General features: G+C 39.4%; 1 protein-coding gene across 3 annotated transcripts in view; it reads left to right on the top strand.

Moving 5' to 3' along the window:
• The first annotated feature begins 280 nt into the window (after positions 1-280).
• WASHC2C (WASH complex subunit 2C) overlaps positions 281-24886 on the top strand; it is a 41001-nt gene continuing 16395 nt past the window's right edge. For 2 of the 3 annotated variants that reach the window (XM_075216554.1, XM_075216552.1), the window contains exons 1-18: positions 281-587; positions 945-1109; positions 3712-3777; positions 4229-4402; positions 5128-5221; positions 7080-7150; positions 8004-8051; positions 9609-9698; positions 10543-10630; positions 10933-10998; positions 11298-11410; positions 11621-11690; positions 11870-11929; positions 12812-12967; positions 14182-14306; positions 17862-17954; positions 21528-21632; positions 22898-23017. In XM_075216554.1, the coding sequence (XP_075072655.1) occupies positions 477-587; positions 945-1109; positions 3712-3777; positions 4229-4402; positions 5128-5221; positions 7080-7150; positions 8004-8051; positions 9609-9698; positions 10543-10630; positions 10933-10998; positions 11298-11410; positions 11621-11690; positions 11870-11929; positions 12812-12967; positions 14182-14306; positions 17862-17954; positions 21528-21632; positions 22898-23017 (1815 nt within the window). In that variant the 5' untranslated portion in view covers positions 281-476. The remainder of the gene's footprint in view (positions 588-944; positions 1110-3711; positions 3778-4228; positions 4403-5127; positions 5222-7079; positions 7151-8003; positions 8052-9608; positions 9699-10542; positions 10631-10932; positions 10999-11297; positions 11411-11620; positions 11691-11869; positions 11930-12811; positions 12968-14181; positions 14307-17861; positions 17955-21527; positions 21633-22897; positions 23018-24886) is intronic. The other variant, XM_075216553.1, reaches the window with a different exon arrangement.

The raw sequence follows: 24886 nt of genomic DNA, 5'->3' as shown, positions 1-24886 counted from the left end.
CGTTCACGAAAAAATACCATGAGAAATAAGCTAATTTACAAAAAGCCCTGGTAATCCTCATTTCCCAATTTTATAAAACGAGGTAATTTAGAAAATTTTCAATAGTTGAAATTTCCTATGTTGTCCCTCTAACGGGGCTGTAATACAGTGTAAATAAATGTAATTACTTCGTGGTACCGAGCACAATACACTGCCAAGCTTGTAACTCGCAGTGGGAATCTCCCCTGTACAAGCTTCTCGCCCACCGCCATACAAATGGCATTATCCGGTCATGTCACATGACTCCTGTCACCTGAGCTGAGCTCCAACATGGCGCCTGTGTCAATCTAGACAGACAGCCAGAAATGCAAAACTTCACTCTCTTCCTTGGGATATAACGTTGTTAAGCCCCGACTGTCTGCTGACGGTTATCTAGTCTGTTTCGTTAGCTAGCTGAAGGCCGACTAATAAGCGCCGTGGTTCCCGAAGGATTAGTAATGAACGGCCCTATGAGCTCTGCGGCAGATGAGCCAGTGTGGGAGAGACCATGGTCCTTGGAAGAGATCAGGAGGAGCAGCCAGAAATGGTCTCTTGGGGCCGATGCTGGGGTGAGTGTAAGAGTGTACTGTAACCGCGTTTGTCTCTCAGTGTCGCTTCTTGATAGTTTCTTTAGATCGGTGCAGTCCAAGATGTGAAGTAATGGGGACTATTTAGAAATATTCACCTTAAATTCACACTGAGAAAGTGGATTACCGAAAAACTAAACTTGAACCCAGAATCCCTTATTACTGTCAGAGTGTACTAATATTTGGCTGTTTATGCTTATTGAGAGCAAATCTTAATCTGACATTTACAGAGTTAGTGATAAAAATGGTGATTTTACTTCTCCTAGACTTTTCTTAATTGTGTTGGCCTTTGCTACTTAATTCAACTACATTAACAATGATTTTTTTATTTTGTTTTAGCTTCTGAATTTTCTCAGAGAATTTTCTCACCAGACCATGTCAAGAACCCATGATATTGAAAAACAACTAGATGGACTGGTCCGTGAGGCAAAAACCACTGAGTGCAGGTTACACAATATCTTCAATGATTTCCTTATGTTGTCCAATACCCAGTTTATAGAAAATGTAAGTCACTATACTTTTTCTCTTGGTGAATTAATTGCATAGCAATTCATGCCATTAGCCAAAAAGCATTTAACATTTAAAGTTTTTTTTTTAATTAGTTGTAGTAGTTCTAATGAGCGTTGTATATATTAGTTTAAAAAAAAATTGCTGGTGCTTTCACTAAATCTACGTAACATGATTAAAATATTAATCTGTGTTACAGTTTAATAAATGGTAAGAACCTACTTTTACATATCAACCAGAAGGTGTTAACTATATCATATATCATTGGTTATAATAACAAGCATTATTACACAGAATGTGAATACCTTCTGTTATAATAAAGCTCTTATTTACAATGTATAGCTCTTAGGGGACTATGTATGACCCCAAAGCGGTAGCCCACAATATGTACCCTGCAGATTGCAGCGGTAAATAAAGAAGCACTGCTGCAATTTACTATTTACTCCCAAAGCAGCCCAGGGGGTAAATGTATCATCCTCCGGTTTTTTTCAACTCAACGGAAATCGGTGACTTTGCATTGAAAATTTAAAGCGGCAATGGCTTGTAAAGGCAAACTTGCCTTTACAAGCCATCGCGGCTTTAAATTTTCAATGCAAAGTCGACGATTTCCGGCAAGTTGAAAAAATTGGAGGATGATACATTTACCCCCTGGTGTTGACCCCCTCCTCCATGAAACATTTTCCCTATTCACTGGCAGCCTAAAGCTTCCATCAAATGGAGAAAGCGCTGTGCATATTCGAAAGAGAGGCTTCAGCTTGATCCCATTGAAAGTAACTAGTTATGGTATTTCTGAGATGTCCTTTTTACAGCTTAATAAATTAACAAATGCTGCTGTCACCATAGAGGTCTATGGGGACAGCAGCGAGCAACGAAAATAAGGTTGATGTTTGAGAAATCTTTGATTTCTTTCTCAAACGTTAACCCTTTTATAAATAACAAAAAGTGGTGAAAGAGCCTTCTGCTGGCGTTTACAGTGCAAATATTGCATTTGTATGCCATTCCATTTATGTGGGAAGGTGTTATTAACCTATTTTAAACTGCAAATCCTTTGTGGTTTATTTTAAATGTATTCATTCAAATTTACATATGAACTTGACCAAAAGCATATTGTAGAATTTTAGCAGATTCGGTGAAAATATAAAGGAATACACAATAGTACCATGCAAAACAAAGTAGCAGGATTATAGGACAAAGATAAAAACATGACACTGTAAGGTGAGATAAATCAAGCATGTAAAATTAGTACCACTTTTTTTAGGCGTTGGGACAGGATTACTATTCCTATACATTATTATCTTAATATTTGCATAAGGCAAACACACATGAAAATTATGAAAATAGCACTAGTATATCATTACGTTGCTAGTGACATCTTCTCTGACGCTGGGCAACATGCTGAAATCTAAATTAGCATAGCTAAAAGACAAACAGTGGAGTCACAAGGATCTTAACAAGTAAGCACCACACACTAACTTTTATAATTTGAAAAAAAAAATACATAAGTGGCTTCCACCTTAATATGACTTTCATTGATTGGCTTGTTCATACCCTCTTTTAGCTTTTAGTAAATGCATTGCTTTTTCTCTTAGCTTTCTACAGAGCTTTTGAGCCATGTATTTATATAATCAGGCAGAGTTTTTTTCATTGCCCTGAGATGCACACAAAGCTGCTTACTAGATACAGTTGTACCCAATGCAGAGATTGCAGCAGAACTTTGCCATATCCTAGGGCAGCGATGGGCTACAGGTGGCTCTAGCGCAGCATGTGGCCCTCCGAGCCTTCAACTGCAGCCCACAGCTCCTTTTTCCTTTTATTGTAAGCTTTGGGTTTTTTATAGATTGTCTTGTCTCATTCTTTGATTAAATGTGCTGTTTTAACTGTTTACTGACATTAAAGGTAATATGTGACCATTTTGAAGGTTAGAGGGTTGACCTTAGTGGTTCTGAAGTGTATCCGGTTGTCTATTACTATTCTATGGGAACAGAAATAGCATCTGATGATTATATAACTACATGAACACTAAAGGAAGCTAGAAAGCAGTAGTAATTTAAGCAATAACTAAAAATCATGTGAATAAGGAAACCCGCTTTTAAATATGATATGGATTGGAATGACCATCCCATATCAATAACATTTTTAAAGTACAAAGGATAGTGGATGACAATCATTTGGTAGTAAAACTATAAATGTTTACCAATCTATCATCATCATAATCGCCATTTATTTATATAAATATAATTCCGCAGCGCTGTACAGAGAACTCCCATCAGTCCTTGCCCCATTGGAACTTGGGGCAAGGACTTGGAATTCCCTAACAAACACACACACAGACTAGTGTCAATTGGATAGCAACCAATCAACCTACCTGTATGTTTTTGGAGTGTGGGAGGAAACCCACGCAAACACAGGGAGAACATACAAGCTCCACACAGATAAGGCCATGGTTGGGAATTGAACTCATGACCTGACCCCATTGCTGTGAGGCAGAAGTACTAACCGCTTAGCCACTATGCTGCCCACTATGTGCTGATATTTGGATTTTGCAGCTTTAGAACAGTTAATATCAGTAGAACATTTCATTTTAACATTTTATTTTTAGAGAGTGTATGATGAAGAAATTGAAGAACATATTGTAAAGTCGGACCCTGGAGAGAAACCTGAACAGGTAGATTTCATCTTGAAATATGTATTATTTCACCCCTAATTGCCTTTCTTCCCTAAGATAGCCTCCCCCCACCTGAATAGGGGTCATATTGGCAGTTGTATGTCCTGTATGCTAAATGTAATTTTAAGTATCTGCTATACTTCTATGAATAAATAAATATGCAGTGTCATTTCTGTTGTGTTCTCTAGTGGAGTAATTTTTGGGTAGATATCTTTTATGGAGACAGTGAATTAAGTCCAGTATACAACAAAAGAGAACTGATACTGTACATGTGCTCGTGTATACAGAATAAGAAGAGATGGATCTTTTTATTAGAGCGTACTCTACTCCCATCTATATTATGCATACTAATGCACCCTCACAACTGTCCCAATATCCACTCTGAGCTACACTTACTTCTGTTGCCTGAATTTTTTATTATTATTATTATTATTATTTTGCCATTTTAAAGGAGAAAACCCGAGAGCAAAAGGAAGCAGAATTAATTCCAAAAATCCAGGAAGCTGTAAATTATGGATTACAAGTGCTGGAAACGGCATTTGAACAACTTGATATCAAGGCAGGAAACTCTGATTCCGAAGAGGAAGAAGCAAATGAAAGGGTTGAAATTATTTTGGAACCGAAGGTAAATGGGTAGCTTTAGTGCACCTTTTTTCAGTTCAGTATTACCGCTTTATACATAAACAATGCTCATAATCTGATTTTTCTTTTCTCTTTTTTTTCTTATTACAATATGTTCCCATCATAGCGATGTTGTTTTGGTTTTTTTTACATTTATTGTTTCCTGCATTTGGGTGCTATATTAAAAAATCTTATTATAACAATACGTTGCATGCTTTGTGGACATTGTAACATTCTAAGCTAACTAACTTGTGAAAGGTTGGAATAAAGATACCTTGCACTGAAATGTGGCAATGAATTGAATAGGTACATATAATATGAACATGATATATATATATGACACTTAAAAACTGTTACATAAAAGTTTGGGTTTTTACAAAAAAGCAATAACAATAGAGATGAGGCAAATTCAGAGATTATCTTGTTATAGTCTAATGGGAAATGATAGCACTGATCTTTGGAGTTCAGTTACAGATTGCTTTTTAGCAGTGCTCTACCTATAGATACCTACACCAATTAGCCATACATTGATCTGCAAACTTCTGTTGTTTGTGACTGTTCTGTGAAAGTTTTCTTCGCAATACCACAGGGATGCCTTATTGTAAGAAAACGGATAGTCCTTCACTTACTCACATTTGTGTTATTGGTGTTGGATTAGCAGCATTAACTGAACATATTGTGTGTTTCTGAGACTATTGAGTAACAGACTGGAAACCTATTTATTTGCAGGATCTTTATATAGACCGACCTCTGCCTTATTTAATCGGCTCACAATTATTCATGCAGCAAGAGGATGTGGGCCTTGGGGACATATCAAGTGAAGGTATTTTATAACTACTACTAGTTTCCTATGAGCTCATAACTCGATTATAATAACTTTATTATTGAATCTGCATGTTTGTTTGTTTGTTTTTTTTCTTATTGTGTAATTCTCATTGTTGGGGTTTAACAGATTATTTGTTTGGGGTTTTACTTACCGCCAGTAACATGCCATGACCAATCCCTCTAACTAGAGCTGCTTGGCAAAACCAGACACTCATAGGCTGTGTCTACTGCACGCCAACGTGATACCGATACCCTTAGCTGCAACAGAATAGTAGCTGCCATCACTATGCTCGTTCACCAGCTCCTTCACCAGCTTACTTCTGTATGCTATGTGTAGCTGCTACAGCACCTCTTTATTGGTTACTCTGGTAATCTTCTTCTGACTACTTAGTTTAGATCAGGACTGCATGGTAGAGTCTTGCCTTAGGATGTTGGGCTCAACACGGGACAGTTTGGGAATGTTAAGAGTGTTATCTTTTATCTGGCTCGTCACAGGATTACAATAGGTAAAGAAGTTTCTTAGGAACAATCGGTAGCTTTAGTATTAGTGCCAATTTTCGCCAAAAATAGGTTTTAAAAGATCTGTTACACAAAAACACTTAAAGGTAATGAAGATGTTATAAAGATTTACTTTGGGGCTTTTGGCCCATTATATACATTTTTACAGGGACATGTTGACCAGGGTTAAGCCAGCCTGAAGTTAGCACTTCTGCCTTACAGCACTGGGGTCAAGAGTTCAATTCCCGACCATGGCCTTATCTGTGTGGCTGCTCCAGTTTCCTCCCTCACTCCAAAAAACATACTAGTAGGTTAACAAAATTGATCCTAGTCTGTCTGTGTGTCTGTGTCTTAGGGAATTTATATTGTAAGCCCCAATGGGGCATGAACTGTTGTGAGTGAGTTCTCTGTACAGCGCTGCGGAATTAGTGGCGCTATATAAATAAATGGTAATAATAATAATAATAATAATAATAGGGTAAGGGGACCAGCTATACTGATAGAAATTTGCAATTGTAAATTATAAGCATTTTGCAAGGTTTATATTATGTGTGATTGTTTGGACAATCATCTTCAGCTATTTATATAGCGCCACTATATCCGTAGCGCTGTACAGAGAACTCGCTCGCATCAGTCCCTGCCCCATTGGAGCTTACAGTATAAATGTCTTAACACACACACTCAGACACACACTAAGGTCAATTTAATAGCAGCCGAGTGTGGGAGGAAACTTGAGCACCCAGGGGACACCCACGAAAACACGGGGAGACCATACTTTGTGGAAAATAATAACACAAGGACAATGAGTCTTTGAATCAGTACGGAGATCGCTTGTATTATCAAGCTTTACACCAGAGAACTTAATAGTAGAAAGTATTTTTGTTGCAGCATCTTGTTTCAAGGAGTAGCTGTTGTTCAATTCTTTATAAAAATGTAACTACAGAGTTTGCACTTAATTTCTGATCATAATGTTTACTTCAGTTATGACCTCCAAAGGTTTCAGTGGACAATATTCATAGGGGCATATTCAATTCTTTAGTTTCCCCACGGAGTTAAAACTATTACCGTTATCACGGTATTTCAGCTCGCAGCTCCCTGAGCTTTGAGCTGAAATCCAGCGAGAAAACAACCGTAATAACGGTAATAGTGCGTGCGCCGTAAGAGCGCCAAGAATTGAATATGCCCCATAGAATGCTTTATGTTGAAATAGAAATTGCAGATAGCTTTTTAAAAAAAATTATTTGTTTTCATTTCGTAGTGTCCTGCTGTTATTATATCTTTCTTACAATTAAGTCTTGCATTTTTGAAACAGTTGTTCCTTTAAGTGAGTTTTCATGTATACATTTCTATTACAACAGAAGGGTCTGTAGACAATGACAGGGGAAGTGTAATTGACAGTGAGGAAGAAGATGATAAAGAGAATGATGAGGTAAAACATCTTCTGTTTTTTTTCCCCTTGTCTATAACTGCACTATTTCCGTTACTGTATAGCGGAACACTAGGGATAATAATTTAATAGTCTCATATTATTCTAGTCTATATTGTTTAAAGGTTTAATAGCTTGTTGCAGTTAAGATGTTTTATAACTTACAAATACATTTACAGGAAAAGAAGGAATTGTGTGTCATTACTATGTAGCCCTTCGCTTAAGCCAGGCCTGTCCAACCTGCGGCCCTCGAGGTGTTGGGAAACTACAAGTCCCAGCATGCCCTTCCAGCTATCAACTGGTTGTCTACTGGGAAAGCAAGCTGGGGCTTGTAGTTTCACAACACCTGGAGGGCCGCAGGTTGGACAGGCCTGGCTTAAGCAGTCATTCAGTTTTGTGATCACAATAATAACTGTTAATATGCTGTGTAAAATTATGTATGATTGGAGTCAGCATTTTAAAAAGAAATGTAATTCTGTTGACTGGTTTTCTTTATTTCATGTAAATATGATTTACAAAGGTATTTTTGTTTTGTTGACTTTTTAAGTAACTTTCTGTTGTTCCATTTAAACACTTCTTTTATTGAGGGACAGATTTAAGTGTTCACTTTTATTTTGAAAGTGCAAAGGGTTTCTCCACCCTCCTTGCACAATGCTCAGTTACTGTAATTCTATATTTCACAATGATTATTTTCTGGTAACTTAGAAAGCAAGAGTAGGAAACAGTGTGATAGCAGTGACTCCACTCTGAAAGGAGGGAGGATCAACCCATGACGTGATTTTTGTCATGTTTTTTTCATACTTATTATGTATAACTATCTGGAGATGTTTTTGTCATCTATCATTTTCAATAACAGGACTCGGAAGAGGACTTTGGCAACAATTCAGAGGAAGAGAAAAAATTGGTGAGAAACCTCTCACTCACTGTTATGCAATGTCCATGTCTGCAAGTTCCATAACGCCTTTTAAAAAGATTGAGAAAATCTTGTACATCTTACTTTTAACAGTCCTTTGAGTAGCATTGTGTAGTTTGTACTTAATGAAGATTCCCATAGGAATCCATTATGCACCAATCATTAGCACTCCTAAACTTTGCAGGTAAACTTGAAAGTGAACACTTGTCAGAATATTTAGTTCATATATCTTTATATAATATTACTGCTAATGACTATTTACAAATATAAATACAATTTAGTGTTGTTTAAAAATCTGTCGCTTAACCTGCCGAAACGTAGGAGCTACATCCTACTGTGATGCCTTCGCACAAGAGAGTACAAATCCTATATTCTCTATATTTTGGGGCGATTACTCCACCACTCCCCACTAGCTCAGCGGATTCCAGATCTTCCCAGCTTTTAAATCTGCACACTTAGGGGCATATTCAATTGACGGCGGGATCGCCGAAAATCCCGCGCTCCAAAAATATTACCGTTAAAACGGTAATCCTGCGCGTAAAAACCGTTAATATGGTAATTTACTCGCTGGATTCCGTATTAACGGTAATATTTTTGGAGCCCGGGATTTTCGGCGATCCCGCCATCAATTGAATATGCCCTTTAGGGTTTTATTTAGAATTGGCCGTAAGTGAGTACAATTGTCGGCCACAAAAAATCTTCATTGCTTTAAGGCTGATAAAGCAGAATTTAGTGTTAACTTGCACTTGCCCTATAAGCTTGGAGCTGCAGATCGGGGATTTGCAAGAGCATGTTATGTTCAGTAGGGGCATACGCATTAAAGTATAGCACGCTTCCTGGAGTCAAAAGTTTATTCTTCATTAATCTGAAACAATAGTGTAAATTTAAAAAATTTTCAGGTTTAAAGCCCATTGATCATTAAGTGGTTAAATACATCATTATTTTACCAAGCCTGTGCCTAATTCATATAGTTTGGAGTAAGCACATTTTTCCTTTGTTTATGTGTTACATTTAATGGACTTTTATCCTCCAGCCATCTGAAGGCACAGAATAGCTAATGGGGTTAAGCACCTTTAATATTGTTAGATGATGCCTGGTTATTACGGTTCCTCAACTGAATTCTCAAACTCACTGTCACACATTGTTTACTTCTGATTGAAGGATACAAAGAAAGTTAAGTTTGCTATTGAATAGCAATTGCATTTTTTTCTGTTAAAGAAAATGTTAATGGCTTCTTGTTGTAAGTAAGTGCATCACCTTACCTTAATGTTACCTGGAGAGCAGTCAGAAAACGTGACATAGGGCAGAGAGAATTGCCCACATATACTGTTTAGTATTTTGTGCACACTGCAATGGCTCATATCCTGGGTGAATAGAGGGTTGGAGGACATTTTTTATTTTTTAAACCCTATTTTAAAAAACAAAACGGTAATCTTTTCAATAAGTAATACCCCATTCCATCCCATTATATCTAGTTCTTGTTAATTTCCCATAGCCCAACTGGCTCACTTTTAATATAATACTTTATGGTTCTATCTCTTTCACCAGCGCACAGCCCTGAGTGATGAGGACGAAGACAATGGCTCTGACCTGTTTGGTGATTCAGACAAAGAGGAAGAGGAGGAAAATGATAAATCTGTAAGACCTGGTTGCGACATCAAAATGTTTCATTTCCATCACTTGTGTGGCATATAGTTTTTTTTTATCAAAATTTCTAACTTAATACATGTAAACAGGTACTCTACTAATGTGTTTAAATCAAAATGTTACAACTAGGGCTGATGTTTTATTACAGCATGTAGATTATATTTTACTACAAACTGAGTTGAGATAATCCCCTATAATGCTTAAGTACACATGTGTAAAACAAGTATATGTGCCTTCCTTTGTAGAGTGTAGTTGTTTTACTGAAACCCTCCCCATACTGCATCAAGAGGGGCCAGGATAGGGACCTCATCACTAGGTTGGAAGTACAAGGTGACAAATCCTATTCAAAACCCAGGACACGTATTTTTATTTTTTTATTACATTTTATTTTTGAACACATCACTCTCCAGTTCCAGGGAGTGGGACAGCATACATTGCAGATTAGTAAGAAGCTTTATTCACGTAGGTTTTCATAGCAGCTGACCATACTTTGCTACAGATGAATGCTACAGAAATTAAACTCTCCATTCATAGCACTTATCCCAGGGCTGTAAATTGTTTGGTAAATTGCTCCTGCAAAGAGCAGTAATCTGAGAGAAGATGTCATATCGTTTCTAAACCGCACTTTAGTAAGAGGACATTTTACTTGTAACGAATAAATATAAGATGGATAAAGTGGTGCTCGATGTAATTCTGACACTGTCCTATGTGTTGAAAGTTTAGCATCATCATGATGCCTCCCTAACAACATACCAGAATTCTCCTTGCAGCCACATAGGGGAAAAATATAAATACACAGTGCTGATGATTGAATGTTTATTGGATTTGCCTTTAGACAAAGACAAGAACAAAATCGTTTGCTGATGAATTGGCGGCACGGATACAAGTGGAAGTTCCAAAAAGGCTTGAATCGGATCAGTCATGTAAGTACAGAGAAGTCTGGTGTCTGTTGAACAAGTCTCATCTACCAGTTTTGATTTTGTTCAGTCATGTAAGACGGTCTTGAGAAAAATAATAAGAGAAAGTGAATCTGGTGACTAACTAATAATTGCTGGTTTAAATACTATAGTGAGAAATTAGACCTTCTCATTCTTGGCACTAGTTCTGCAATAGATAGAAATGAAATGGGAGCCCAACATCTATTTTCTGGACATACTTGCTAATTTACTATCTGTTTTATTGCCATTGTCCAAAAATAACTTTCTAATGTTGATTTTTATTTCAGCCATTTCATCTTTGGAAGTCAAAAGCAAAAAAGAGAAAAGAGAAGCTAGAAAACTTCCCTCTGATGGTATGCTGGTCTGTGTAGTAACTTCTAAATACATCTGTTGTAACCTTTGGACATTGAGAATTTTGTGTGTACAAGTGCAGCATCAAATCTTGACTAAGAACGTATTTAGTTTGCTTTTCTTCTGAACCTGTATATAGCGATTTGTTTGTTAAGTTTATTCCAAGTAGTCATATAAAGTATTAATAAACCTGAATGTAATTGTACAGGAGAGATCTAAAGTAGTAACACTTTATGTTCTTATACCTTCATTTTATTTTCACTATTTCTCCTTTTTTTTTTATTTTATTTTTTTAAATAAGATGAAGAGGATGATATTTTTAAGCCACCCAAGCTTACAGATGAAGATTTCTTTGGCAATAAAGGAGGTCTTTTCAGTGGAGGAAAGGGGCTTTTTGATGACGATGAGGAAGAGGTTGGTTTATTACATCTAGTAATACATCTAATGTAATAAAATACATCTAGTCCCATTATACATTAAAAACTTGACAAATCCTGTAACCACAATTCTTGTAATTTGTGAACTACACATTATATGCTGAGAACCTTTTCCCCTGGATTTCATCATTTTTATAGGTCCGTGCAGCCATATTCTATTTCTTATCTATTTTTCATTTGGCCACAGGGTGACCTTTTCTCTGACGTCCATGGCAAGGAATACAAGCCAACAGAACCACCTGTTGTTGCAAAGCCAGGTAGTAAAGTCTGTGTTGAGGGACTTATGTAAAACTAATGTTTCATGAATGTAGTTTCATTCATTAAAATTATGTCCAGTTGCTATCACTTTCACCAGAGTATTTTATTACATCTGACATCTCTCATCATTTAGTTTCTGTTTTGTTTAACTTTTCTATGTCTGTTCCTATACTCCCAGAACCATTGCCATCGGATGTGAAAAAGAAGCCACCCTATGGAGGGGTTTCCCTTTTTCTCGGTATGGAATAAGCTCAATGTTATGTATTCTGTGGATCGCAAAATACAAATAATAATTTTCTGAACAGTCTTTCCAAATGCTTAGGGACATATTTGAAAGAGATAACTGACTTATCACAGATGGGTTATCTTAGCTCTCATAGATTTGAGGAGATGTTTTAAGTATATTTTTGCACTGGTCCCCAAATCTTGGCTTCGGTACATTGACACTTGAGTTTCGAATTGGCATTCTGTGGAATTTCATAGATCTGAATATAGTCCTTGTCTGATCAATTATTAAGGCGTATGCTGTCAGTAAGGGCTGTATGACTGCAGGATTGACAGGTGGTGAATATCTCCATTGTTGCTATGGTTTGGGAATTGCCTTTTGAGATTTATTGGTTTAGATTATGATATCTTTTCAATGGAAACTCTTTTTCATATAATATATGTGATCTTAATGGTACATTGGTAAAGTTTGAGCATACAATCCTTAATTGTCTTTGGAACTTGTAGCTTTTAGGGTTTAATACAATCACATTGGCTTATATTTATTTTGGCTGGATAAAAGCCCCTGTCGCCTGTGTAGGCAGAGTGACAACATTATGGCCCTTTATGACTGGTATTCATAGCATGACCCATGTTTCTGACCCGCCGATTGCTGAATCACAAAGCTGTAAATGCGCACTTCCTTAGCACTTCTGCAATTGGGGCAGGGTAGGTGCTAGGAAACCTGATGACGTCAGAATAACATCACCAAGATTCCTTTGAGTTGTGGGAAATTGTACATTGTACTCATGTGGCAGCAGAGTATGAGTTCAACTTTTTTTTTTTTTTTTTTTTTTGTAACATATGAAAATAATCAATGGTATCTTGCATACTTTAAGTACTGTTTTTGCTATAGGTGCAGAGGATGTCATTAACTCCTCAGTGTTGGCAGACAAGGATAAAAGGAAACTTCCAACTCCTACAGATGCTGCTCCACAGCCTCCGAATAACGCAGGATTGTTTGGCGATGATGACGAGATCTTTGGTGGATCAGCTACAGCGGAACCTAGAGGTATGCAACATTCTTTTATATTAACAGAATTTTGTGTGGCTTTTTGTCTGGAGAAAACAGACAGTAGGGAATTCTTCCATAATTGTGCCTGTGTTCACGTGTCTTATTTTAATAATCTCCTCATGCAAAGCAAATTTTTGCATGTAGTTGCAAAAGCAGACACATTAATGTGTTTATAGTATAGAAGGGGCGAGCGTTCCCAGGTGCCTGAATTGATGTAGGAAATAAACTGAATTTAACAATGGTGCTTTATAAGCAAATGTAATGAAAACTTAGGCACAAATAAACATAGAGTGATCACTCAACCTGACATCTCTATACATAATATTCTAAGGCATAAATTGCGTATTAAAAAGGAGATCCAACTCATTAACTGCCAATATACTGAATCCTATATGGAATGATGCCCAAATGAATGGTAAAAAAAAGTCCAGAAAAAAGGGGCTAATAAATCATCTTCCAGTGTGTATCAGCCCAAACAAGTGCAAAAAGGTTCCTGGGAGCCACCTCACATTCTTAGAGGGAGGGCAGATACCTGTTTTTTCTTTTGCAACACTCATGTGTTTAATCTGCACTCTGCAAGAAACTCTCCTCTCATCAAACGGTGAAACTTGCAACGTGCAGACAAAGCACACAACAAAGGCTTACCTGTAACATCAGTGTATTTGCAAAAAAAAAAAAAGTAAGCACATAATGTCACAAAAGGCACTTGCCCTGAACTTTTTTGCATTAATGAATGAGGCTTAATGATACATACTTTAAGTTTTGTGCCTGATTTTGTTTGCCCTCCCTTAGGATGTAAGCTCGTATGAGCTGGGCTCTCTTTCCCTCCTGTCTCCACACCTGTTCTTCCGCTCTGTCTTTACTGAATTTGCCTGCCTAGAGTTTCTGAAGTATTATTACTTTGTGTTTATTCTGTACTGTTTCACCCTGTACAGTCTGTTTGCACTGTGTACGGCGCCGCGGGAATCTTGTGGCGCCTAACAAATAAACAATAATAATAAGTTACGGGACATTTTCCATATAGTATTTGTGTCAATTAGTAGATCTCTAATCTATAGCAACATGTAAGCTGTGTAAATCTACAGTGCAAATTTGTTAGGTTCAAAAACATCTGTTTTGCAATATGTCAATGATGGTTTAATCACTTTCAGTACATAGTTTAAGTTCTACACTTGTTAATACTGTTCTAAAAAATGCATTTTGACTCTTAGGGAAAGCCAAAGAAGCCTCTGATCTGTTTGCTGATGACGATGACTTATTTAATGATCACAATTCTGCAACAAGTAAAAAATCAAGAGAGACAGAGGCCCCTAAACCTACAATCCCGGAAAAGAAGGTGCGAATTTGAAAGCATTTTTATTGGCTACTTATTATAATTAAGCAACAACTTGCAGTTAAGATTGGTTTGTTATGGAGGCTTGAGGTGTGCCACTCTGAAAGAAAGACAAATGGGGTGTATCATGGCATGATTTTTAAAGGCAATTTTTAGCTATTACAAATTACAAAATATTAATACTATTCTATGCTGGATATGCAGCCTCTGCATTTTTTAACATGGATATTATTAAAATCACTGTTACGTTTTTCTGCAACATGATTGACAGGGAATGTAGTTTTCCACATAGAGGTTATAAAGAAGTGGGCTGTCGCTGATGACCGAGTAAGTATATTCTGCATGCAAGTCTATTGAGGTTGTCAGTGCAAGACAACATAGGCTTGTTTGAAATTCCGATGAAGCAAAGTTAACTTTAACTTACAGTGCAACTAGGTGTCTGTAACTAAGAATGCTGATTGTGATGACCAGTTGTAACTGCGCTATGCAGGACCCCTTTGGAGCGGTATAGAATGGTTACTACAGTGCGATCTGGCATATTTAATTTTGGCAAGCGCTGGATCACGCTGTAAGGCTTTGTTCCATCTGCAGTAGTATTGTGATGAAAAGTAACCTGAAAATAAACAAATTATTTCTAACTCCTCACTTTTAACATAAAAGTGCTGTGTTTAAAACCACCCAAATTAGAATGAAAAACTCATGCTGCAATATCTCCCATTTTGTAAATTGGGGCACCTCAAAAGGGGGACCTGCTTCTGAAGCCCTAGGCTGCCCCATCCTCTCTACCTAGACCAAAAGAACAACACCTGCTAACATTACCTGTGATCAGGACAGAAGTCCTGACTATTAGGACACTGAGATAGTCCACCAAAATCTGAACTGTCCCGCCAAAATCTGAATAGTTAGAAAGTATAAGACGGTAATGCAAGGGTATTTTCTCTTTCATCCTATCTGGGGGACACTGCTAACATGGGGTTGTGTGAGGGGAAGTAGAGTTTGGCACTTAACTAGTTAACTTTGTTAATGTATGCTGCTGACAAACCCCTCCCCTCTGCAACCCCCCTGTAGCCTCCAGTTTCTGTTGAGTGCCCAAGGGAGTTGGGCTCACTGAGCTAGGCAGTAATTTTTTATTTATTTTTTTATTTTTATTTTTTCTTGCTTTAAATGTTTTATTTTACTTTTATTCTTTTTATTTTTAAACAGAGGTGTGCTCTGTACTCTTACAGAGCGCACTCGTTAGTTGAAGAAGCAGCTGTCGTTGAGAGCCGGACGGCTCTCACTGACAGCAGACAGATGCTTTTTTAACTTTTGTGCTGGCTTCTATACAGTGCTGACAGGCGGCTTATATAAGCCGCTGTCACACTGATCGCTACAGGTTACCGGCGCTGCCACAAAGGCAGATGGCAGCGGTTATCCTCGCAGTCGGAAGCTGACATGATGGACTGTTCCAAGTCCCCTTCTCAGAAGAGGAGGGAAGGAAACATGGTATTCATCTGCAGGGGCCAGGAAAAAAAAGTAGAGGCGATTAATGCTTATAGATAAGCAGTAAATTGCCCTTAACATCATTACCCTGCAAAAATGGAGCAAATGCAGGACGGGGAGAGCTAGTATAATAGAGCTCCCCCACCTGCAGAGGAATATTGGACTCTCCCAAGGTGCCAAGATCTCCTCAGGAAAAGCATCAGCTCCTTCTGAGGAATATGCAGAGCTGCTGATAGACTTCTCCTGCTACAGCTTAGCCTTGGGAAGGCTAAGTACCAAAAGCTTTTTTCAATACTCACTATTAATAGATAGAGGTGAATTAGAAAACTTATTCATGCATATATATTAGTATAATATTACTTGCATAAATCCTTTTGCTTTCACATATAGCCTCTACAGGGATACTATCTTTTGACTTCTGTCATAGATTAGTTAGTATCTTCTGTCTATTTCTTGTGTGATTGCCTGTATTACATTTTATTGCTATACTCTGTTACCTTAAAATGTCTGACAAGGGTAAAGCACCTCATGCTAAATATTATACTTCAAGTGTAAAGTTAAATTACCCATTTAGCAGCAGGACCCGGGGGCGCTTTGTACTGACTGCGGTGGGGCTCCCATGGTAGCGGAGGCATAGACTAACGCCCTAACTATAACTGAAATACCAGCGTGGGCGGCTGCCCTGACGCACGGGTTTACCACATTTGTACAACTGCTTTCTAAACCCACAGAAATTCCAGCGGTTGCTGTGGTACTCCCTTCAACCTCTGGAACGATGGCCCCACTTAGTTCAGTTGGGACCACAAAAATACAGAGAAGCACACTGAATAAAGAGGAGTGGATACACCAAGGATATGAAAATTACCAAAAACTGAAAATATATGGACATTGAATTCCATTTATAATAGTATCTGGATTGTTTACCAATAGCGCCATTTCTGTTCACAATTTTGTTTAGATTCTCAGTGGTTTCCGGTGTTCACGGACGATCCACAAGTGTCTGGAGCAGGATCTATGGAATTTCTGGATGTAATCAGAGCTCTCCGAATCTGTCCATAAGACATCAAAGATTTGTCGCACAGATTCTTAGTTTATTTTACTTTTCAATATGTGGTTGGCCGGTCTCCAAGCAATCTATTGCTAGATGGCTTACGTCGACTATTAAGCAGGCTTATATCAATGCTAACCGACCAGATTGTATTGTTGCCCATTCTACCCGTTCTGTGGGTGCGTCTTGGGCTGCAGGAAATGGGGGCCTTGGCGGACCAGTTATGCAGAGCAGCCACCTGGTCCTCGGTCCATACCTTTACTAAATTTTACCAATTCAATGTCTTTGCGTCGGCAGGCGCCAGTAGTGGTCTACGTGCCGGGCTGTCAGAGCAGTCCCTCCCTTAAGGGGGCTGCTCTAGAAAGTCCCCATGGTTGCAGTGTCCCGCAGATAGGATGAAAGAGGATATTTATACTCGCTATAAATCTGTTTCTCTGATTCCATTCGGGGGGACCCTACGTTCCCTCCCTTCTGCTGTTTGGTCTTTGGTTGATTAACTCCCCTTCCTTGGGACTTTATACTTAAACTGAATGCTACAGTGGGGTTGTGGAGGGGGAGGGGTTTGTCAGCAGCATACATTAACAGATTTAACTAGTTAAGTGCCAAACTCCTCCCCCTCACACAATCCCATGTTAGCAGTATCCCCAAGATGGAATCAGAGAAACAGATTTATCGTGAGTATAAAAATCCTCTTTTTATTATGAAATTTCACATGGCACAATGCACTCTAAACCTGAAAAAGGGATTGAAAAGTACCTCTAATCATTGTTGTAATTTAATTCTATTTTGAATGGTCTTGATCACGGTATGGGCAATGTTACTAATTTGCTCCTAGAAACATACTTAATAGTTGGAGTTCCTCCTTTACTCATAATCATTTGTTTTTATGAATCGTTTTGGAAACTACCACATGGAGATTTTAATACATACAAATCATTCCTTTTCTGTAACAGAACATTTAATATAAGTTTTATTGTGCTTATGTTCTATATATCACAAAAATTAAATATAATATTTTTTTTCCCAAGAATGTACAAATGCCTACAGAAACATCTAAACTGCCTGAACCTTCAGCCAGGAAGCAAATTAGAGGTCTCTTCTCTGATGAAGACGATTCAGAGGTATGTGTTCACAAGAGAAGCTTTGAATGTATTCTGTGCTGCACTTAAGTCAACACTGCTCTCGGCATTGTGAATGAATATGCCCTCCTTCTAAATATTTCATTACCCATTGTTTATTTTTACTGGGAAATACATATAGATGGGATTACAGTTGGGTAATAATTGATATAGCCCCAATGGGGCAGGGACTGATGTGAGTGAGTTCTCTGTACAGCGCTGCGGAATTAGTGGTACTATATAAATAAATGTAATAATGGTAATATAGAAAGCTTCCCTAGTTGCATAGTCATTTTTTTCTTCTTGAGTATTACATCTAACAAAATATAAAAATTCTAAACATGAGAAATCAAATGCACGTAAAAATATTCTTATACAGTATAAACAACAATAACTACCAGTAGAAAATAAAGAGTCCTAAAGAGAATTAAAGGTAGGCATCCAACAAGTCTTGCCTAGCATCAACTCCTATATTTCTCCCCTTTTCTTAACTGGTAAATACAGTATTTGGTTTTATGTTTTAAACCATTTGTGTTTTCTAGTACTTTATAAAATAAGGAAATGCATAAGTTCTGCTGGCAACCTTATCTGCAGATAATTGTATTTATAAAGGCATTTCTCCTTTAGCAATAGGTTACACAGACACTGGGTCTATGCCTCGCCTACAGGTCATGGGGTGCTGTCAAATCCTCTATGCCATGCCTGAGCCTAACTGGAGCTGTTCCTTAGCCCAGTCTTTGGCTCATTATTATGCTTCCCAATACCAGCGGTGGAGGAACAGAGCACATCCTCCGTTTCCATCTCTGAGCCTATCTGGGTCACATACTAGATCTAATCCTCCACTGATCTTTCAAAGCGCAAGCATCCTCCTTCCCTGCCATTTAGGCTAATGGCCTGTATCTTAAAGCTTTGGGAAGCCTTACCAGTATTGGACTGTCTAGCCTTACGACTAAATTGGAGGACCTCAATTCCTTTCTCTGATATGGCCTCCTTGGACAAGAAGACTGAGGAGTAAATTTGTATCACGCAGAATCCTCTAATTAGTCTTGGTCAGCGGACATCATATCAAAAAAGTCCTTTTTTTTTTCCTTTTCTCATTCAGCCTATCTGGGAGACACTGCCACCATGGGTTGTATGTGGGGAGCCTGGGAGTTGGCACTTAACAAGTTAATAAATTTGTTTATACTTGCTGCCTGAACTCTTTTCCTCTGCAAACCCTCCTAGCCTCAGTGTGTTTTAAGTGCCCAAGGAGTTGGGCTTACTATGGCTGCTCTGTAGCTATCTTTTGCTGATATTAGATTTTATTTTATTTTATCTCTTTTCTTAAACTTAGAAATGGAAAGTATTCCATTACCGGGTCCCAGCTTCCACAGGAGGCTTACAGGACTCGCCATAGAGAAACTGCTTTTGCAGTTGCAAGCAGTGACAACGGTTTTCTATCTGACTGCTGTCACTCAGAACCACACTAGATGTCGTGTGCTGCCATTAGGCAGAGAGAGCTGACCACTAAAAATGTGCACGGCCATTTCCAATTCGGATCAGCCATTCCCCCACGGAGGCGGAGGGTGGACTGGGGATCACGTGTTTGGCCACAGAGAATTGGAGCAAGAGGTTGATGCGGGTTTACTATAAGAGCACCGCAGGACAGCCGGTTTTGACAGATACCGCTGTAGAAGGGGGAGAATCCCTGAGGGGTTTTTATCAGTGTGCGCAATTGAGCAGACACAGTCAGTAGCAACACATGTTCAGCTACTTGTGGCCCAGCGGAGATATAAGCTAGTGCCGGGGCCCTTACCATTACTGTACTTCACTCCAAAGTGGAGAGGTAACGGTCCCAAAATTAGATGTGGATCTGGACCTGCTTGATCACATAGCAGCGGGGGTCCTTCCAGGAGAACCGGATCGCTCCATGGTAAGGAGAGGCCTTAACCCGGTTGACCTGGTTCCTGGTCAACACTGACTCCACGAACATAAGTGTCAGGGGTCCCCTTGGGCCTGTCCCTGAAGAAAAGTATGGAGGATTCTGGTACAAATGCTTGTGGATCTGGTTGTGGCAAGCCACCAAGCCTAGGTTCTTTCCAAAAAAAATTATGCATAAGGCTCATAACACTGACCCTTATCCCTTTCAGCGTTGAAGTATTGTACCACTGAGATCCGGTGCTTACGGCAGACATATCTAATGCTCCACATAAACACATCCCGGCCCTGACTCATTGCTGGGTCGTCAGGGCATAGGAGATGTAGGCAGCGCAGGTATCGGACATTGGGGAAACGCTGCTCCCTAGGGCTTACCACTGTTGGAGTTTTGGGAGACGCAGAACACAACCTCATTTCTTTGTCTGTCTGTAAATGGTTGAGGGCCACAAGACCAGAAACTGACATACATTAAATAGTATCCCATAGGAGAGAGTACCCCCCTCTCGATGGAGATTCTGAATAAACTGTCTCGGAGAGAGAATTTGCCATCCGACCCCTCCAGGGTGGTTGATCTGATAATGTACCATTGCTGGGGGGGGGTGGGGGCTGATTTTCTTTATAATAGGAGGCACCCAAAGACCTTGCTTCCAGCAGGGGTCAAGTGCTTGGGTTGGAGCCTACTTGACTCTGTACCGACTCTACTACTCGGAATACCACAACAGATCAACATCCCTAGCCAGACATGCTGGTCCGTCCCACACTCTCCTTACTAGCCCTCATCCTGTATCTTCTCGAACCATGGGTTGAGATATACTGGGGTCTTGGTTCCCTCGCCGAGAATATTCTTCGGGAAATCGGTTGGAATACACGGGTCACAGTCTTCGGCCGGAGTGTGTTCAAGGGAGAAGGACTGTGTTAAGCCAAAAGACCTCTCCACCACAGACACCACATGATTAGAATTAGTATTCTGATCCAATGGGCCCAATGTGAAGTCACCAGCATTCTAACCAGGGGCTCCTATATAGACCCACCGGATATTCAGGGGAATCTGCATAGAGGAGGGAACAGTTCTCCCCTTTGGGACTTTCACTGCATGAACATGACGGTCATCTCAAAAGTAGAAACTCTTGTCATGAACAGAATCCAGGTCGTGGTGACCGTGACGAGGCACCTCGAGATGTAGATTGGGTAAACCCACTGCCAGCACAGCCTTTGAAGATCTGTGTAGACGATCCCTTTACCAGTGGGACAGTTGCAACAAAAGTCCACCCAATGGACTAAGCTGTAATTGAACGCCCTCATGCATTCCTGGTCCACCCAGCTCTGTTTCTTTTTAACTTTGCACCTCTTCTAGTTCTTATCTCTTTTCTGAGCTAGCGGTAAAATAAGGAGAAGGAAGAGGGTTATAGAAGAGTTTTTCTGCCTGTAAGGGTGAAACATAACCCCAATGTCTATGTCCCAATAGCCTAGGAGAAAATGATTTAACGGATCTGTGTCCAATTTGGCTACACATGTGAATTAATTAGCGGTCCGACTACTCCGTATATAGTTTAGTATTGTGGCATGTAGACTTTTACATATATAATTGCTTCTAGAGTATTTTTTGTTGTTTTTTAGATATTTTTTTTTAAAGCTTTTGTTTTGTTTGTTTGCTTAAAGTCAGATTTATTTTTGCCAAGTCAAAGTGCCGGCAAGTCTAAAACGGCAACGTTGCCAACGACCAAGACCAGTAAATCTCTGTCTCTATTTGATGATGAAGATGAAGTAAGTTGTTTGTGTGTGTGTGTTTTGTTTTGTTTTTTGTTGTTGTTTTTTTTGCTATGAACTTCTGAAACTTTCCCTGTGCCAGCTAGTTTAACAACTCCATTCGAGCAGCAGCAATGTTTTCACCCCTGAAATAGTTCACTAATATAAGATTTAAAAAATATTATTTAATGGACGCATGGCTAATTGTTCATGAGTGCTATAAAATAATTCTCTGCTGTTTGTTTGTGATTTTAGAACCACTTACACAATGTACCCTGATTCAGTCCACACTTCTGTTATACCATTCTAGCTAGTATTATGTAACTTTTTTGTACATGGCCATGATTTAAAATGCATGTTTTATGATGCATTTATTTTTAAACTGGTTCCCTCAGCTATATACAAACTTTTAAATATGGCTGTATGATATTACCACCTAATCTCTTTTAAAACTTTTAGGTAGACACTATAAATATTGTCTGACTGCTGTGACTTTCTGACATCTTTGTGTATCTACCTATAAAGTTGGTGAAAGTGAATTCCTAATTACTTACTATTCAGCAGTTGTAGAAGTCCCCTCCATATAAAAAATTTTAGCTGCATACTGATGACCATATTTATTGACTTTTGAACAAACATTTGCACAGGCATCAACCACAAAAAATACATGTGCGGTTTTGATGTTTGTCATGAAATCACGAAGACTCTCAATTAAATTCATGGCACATTCATGAAAAATGCGTGTGTGCTGTTTTTAAGGAAGGTTTCATGTTTCTCCCTGGGGTGCCTTGGAGATCTCACAGGGGTGCCTCGGCCAGGATCAGTGGTAAGCAAGGCGGGGGACTACTTGGTAATTATTTTGGCTTAGGGGTGCCTTGAAAATTTTTGGGAGACCCTAAGGGTGCCTTGAACTGAAAAAGTTTGGAATCCACTGGTCTAAGGGGTCACCTAAGACCCATGACCATTGTGCAGTTCACCACAACCAAGCATAAAGATTAGAACAAAACTTCCTGTCACATGCTGAGTCAACTTTAATTTTGATTGGGGGTAACTCAAACCTGCATGTCTTTCCCAATGCTAGCTAGTTCTGGTTGACTACTTAAGGGGCTGATGTTGCAATGGGAAGCCATACTTCTGTTTTTTTAGCTTTTGAAAATATTGATGGCACTAATAATGCGAACAAAAAAAAAAAACATGTTTGTTTACATTTCTTAAATAAAGGAAGAATTTGTGACGTTTCTCTGTATGAAAATTTGTTCAGTTATTCAACTTGCTATTTTTAGGATTTGTTTGGTGCTGTAACAGAGAAGAAGCCAACTATTGCTGCAAAACCAGTTCAACAATCTACAATACCTGCACCAGTAAAAATGCAAAAATCAGGCCTGTTTAGCAGTGACGAGGAGGTAATATTTATTGTGGTATTTATGAGATGATTCTAGTCTTTTATTGACACTAGGTGTAGTTCTCTTGAAAGGGGAGTCTGTCATGTGTAGTAAAACGCTATTGCTGTACTTATCCAAGGTGTCTAATGTGTCTAGCATTGTATTGTCATAATTGCAAATGGAATAATAAGAAAACAAAATGCCACAAAACTTTTTGAGGGGCAATTTTATGATCGTCAGCAATAATGAATTGAAATCATGTATGTGTCTCTTTCATTCATGAGGGAAAGTCCAACACTGGGAAATACAGTGCAGTGACTGGAGTATTGCCCACTGTCAAATTTAACAGCAAAACTGAAGCTCCTCCCCCTCTGTTCCCATTCTTTATTTGCTCCATGGAGCACGTTGTTCAGGTGCTGTGATTGGCTCCTCCTGCTGCCAGCAGCCCACTCCCACTGAGGGATCGCTACACGTAGTGCCCGGGATCACCGTACTTCCAGCACCACAGGCCTAGGATTAGCAGTTAATTGTATGGTAGTTCCGGTCTGGGTAGGGGAGGTAGGGTCACTGTTTCAGGAAGGTTCAGGTGGTGGCCGCCTACATGGCAGTCCAACACTAGGCATAGGGAGGCTAAGGGGCTGCAAACCCTAGGGACTAGATTTACTAAACTGCGGGTTTGAAAAAGTGGAGATGTTGCCTATAGCAACCAATCAGATTCTAGCTGTCATTTATTTAGTACATTCTACAAAATGACAGCTAGAATCTGATTGTTTGCTATAGGCAACATCTCCACTTTTTCAAACCCGCAGTTTAGTAAATATACCCCTAGGTGTTTTCCAGCTAGACGATCGCCCCACAAGAGACAGTGGTGAGGTATTGGGGTACTGTCACTCCAAGTTGCCTTGTGCCCATTTTAGGCGGATGCCCTGTGCACGGCATATGAGGTGGAGGACCAGCGGCCACATTCGTCTGTGAGTCAGCCCACTGAGATGGCAGACTTTCAGAGCTGACATAAATCTCTGCGTGCCACAAGGAACAGATTGTGGACGCTCCCATCTCTGTCAGACCCAAGAAGCATAATTTCCTTTCCTAAACCTCTCTCCCAGGACCCTTTGGGTTCTGCACTTAACACGCCTGATGAGCCAGCCTGGTCTCCGAGCTCAACCAAGTCAGTGCATGGTTTATTTCAGTTATCCTATTTCTTGGAGATTTCCTTGGATTTTGTCAAGGATTCCTACAAGAAGAAGGGAGTGGATGAATTGGTGCATGCCATTAGGATAAAGGAAAAATGGAATCCCCACCCAAGTTGGATGGTCTAGTAGCTTGCCTCTCCAAAACCACCACTATTCTTATTCCGTATATTGCTACCCTGTGGGATAGAGTGGATAGGAAAATTGAAGCCACCCTTAAAACCGTTTACACTGCGGCCTCACTTAGACCCAGCTTAGCTTCAGCTTGGGTCAATAAGAAAGTGGGGAAATAGGTGAGTCATTTGGCAGAGGGTCTGGAATATGACAGATCTGAATCAGTGTTGCTTACCCTGGTGGAGAATATTTGGGAGGCCTCTAAGTTTCTTGGGGAAGAATTCATTAATATGGGGCTCATTAAGGCTAGAATTTCAGCCTCAACAATTGCGGCATGTATGCCCTCTGGCTTTGGACCTGTGAGGCTTACAGAGAGCCCAAAAGAACCCAAGAGTTTCTCTGTTCAGTTCCATACTGGATAAAATGATTGGACTTGGTGGAGGGAGAGTTCCCTCCTCAGTGCTAATGCTTCCAGGCTTAAAGGTCATAGGTTTCGTCTTCTCTTCGGGAATGCAAGAGATCCGTTCTCTTACCCATGAAGGGATGCAGAAAGTTGGACAGGCCTGGTTGACAAAACATCCAGCAT

Source organism: Mixophyes fleayi, chromosome 6 (genome assembly GCF_038048845.1).
Source record: "Mixophyes fleayi isolate aMixFle1 chromosome 6, aMixFle1.hap1, whole genome shotgun sequence".
Classification (NCBI taxonomy): Eukaryota; Metazoa; Chordata; class Amphibia; order Anura; family Limnodynastidae; genus Mixophyes; species Mixophyes fleayi.
Note: the sequence above shows the minus strand (reverse complement) of the source record. Positions and strands in the feature narration are given on the sequence as shown.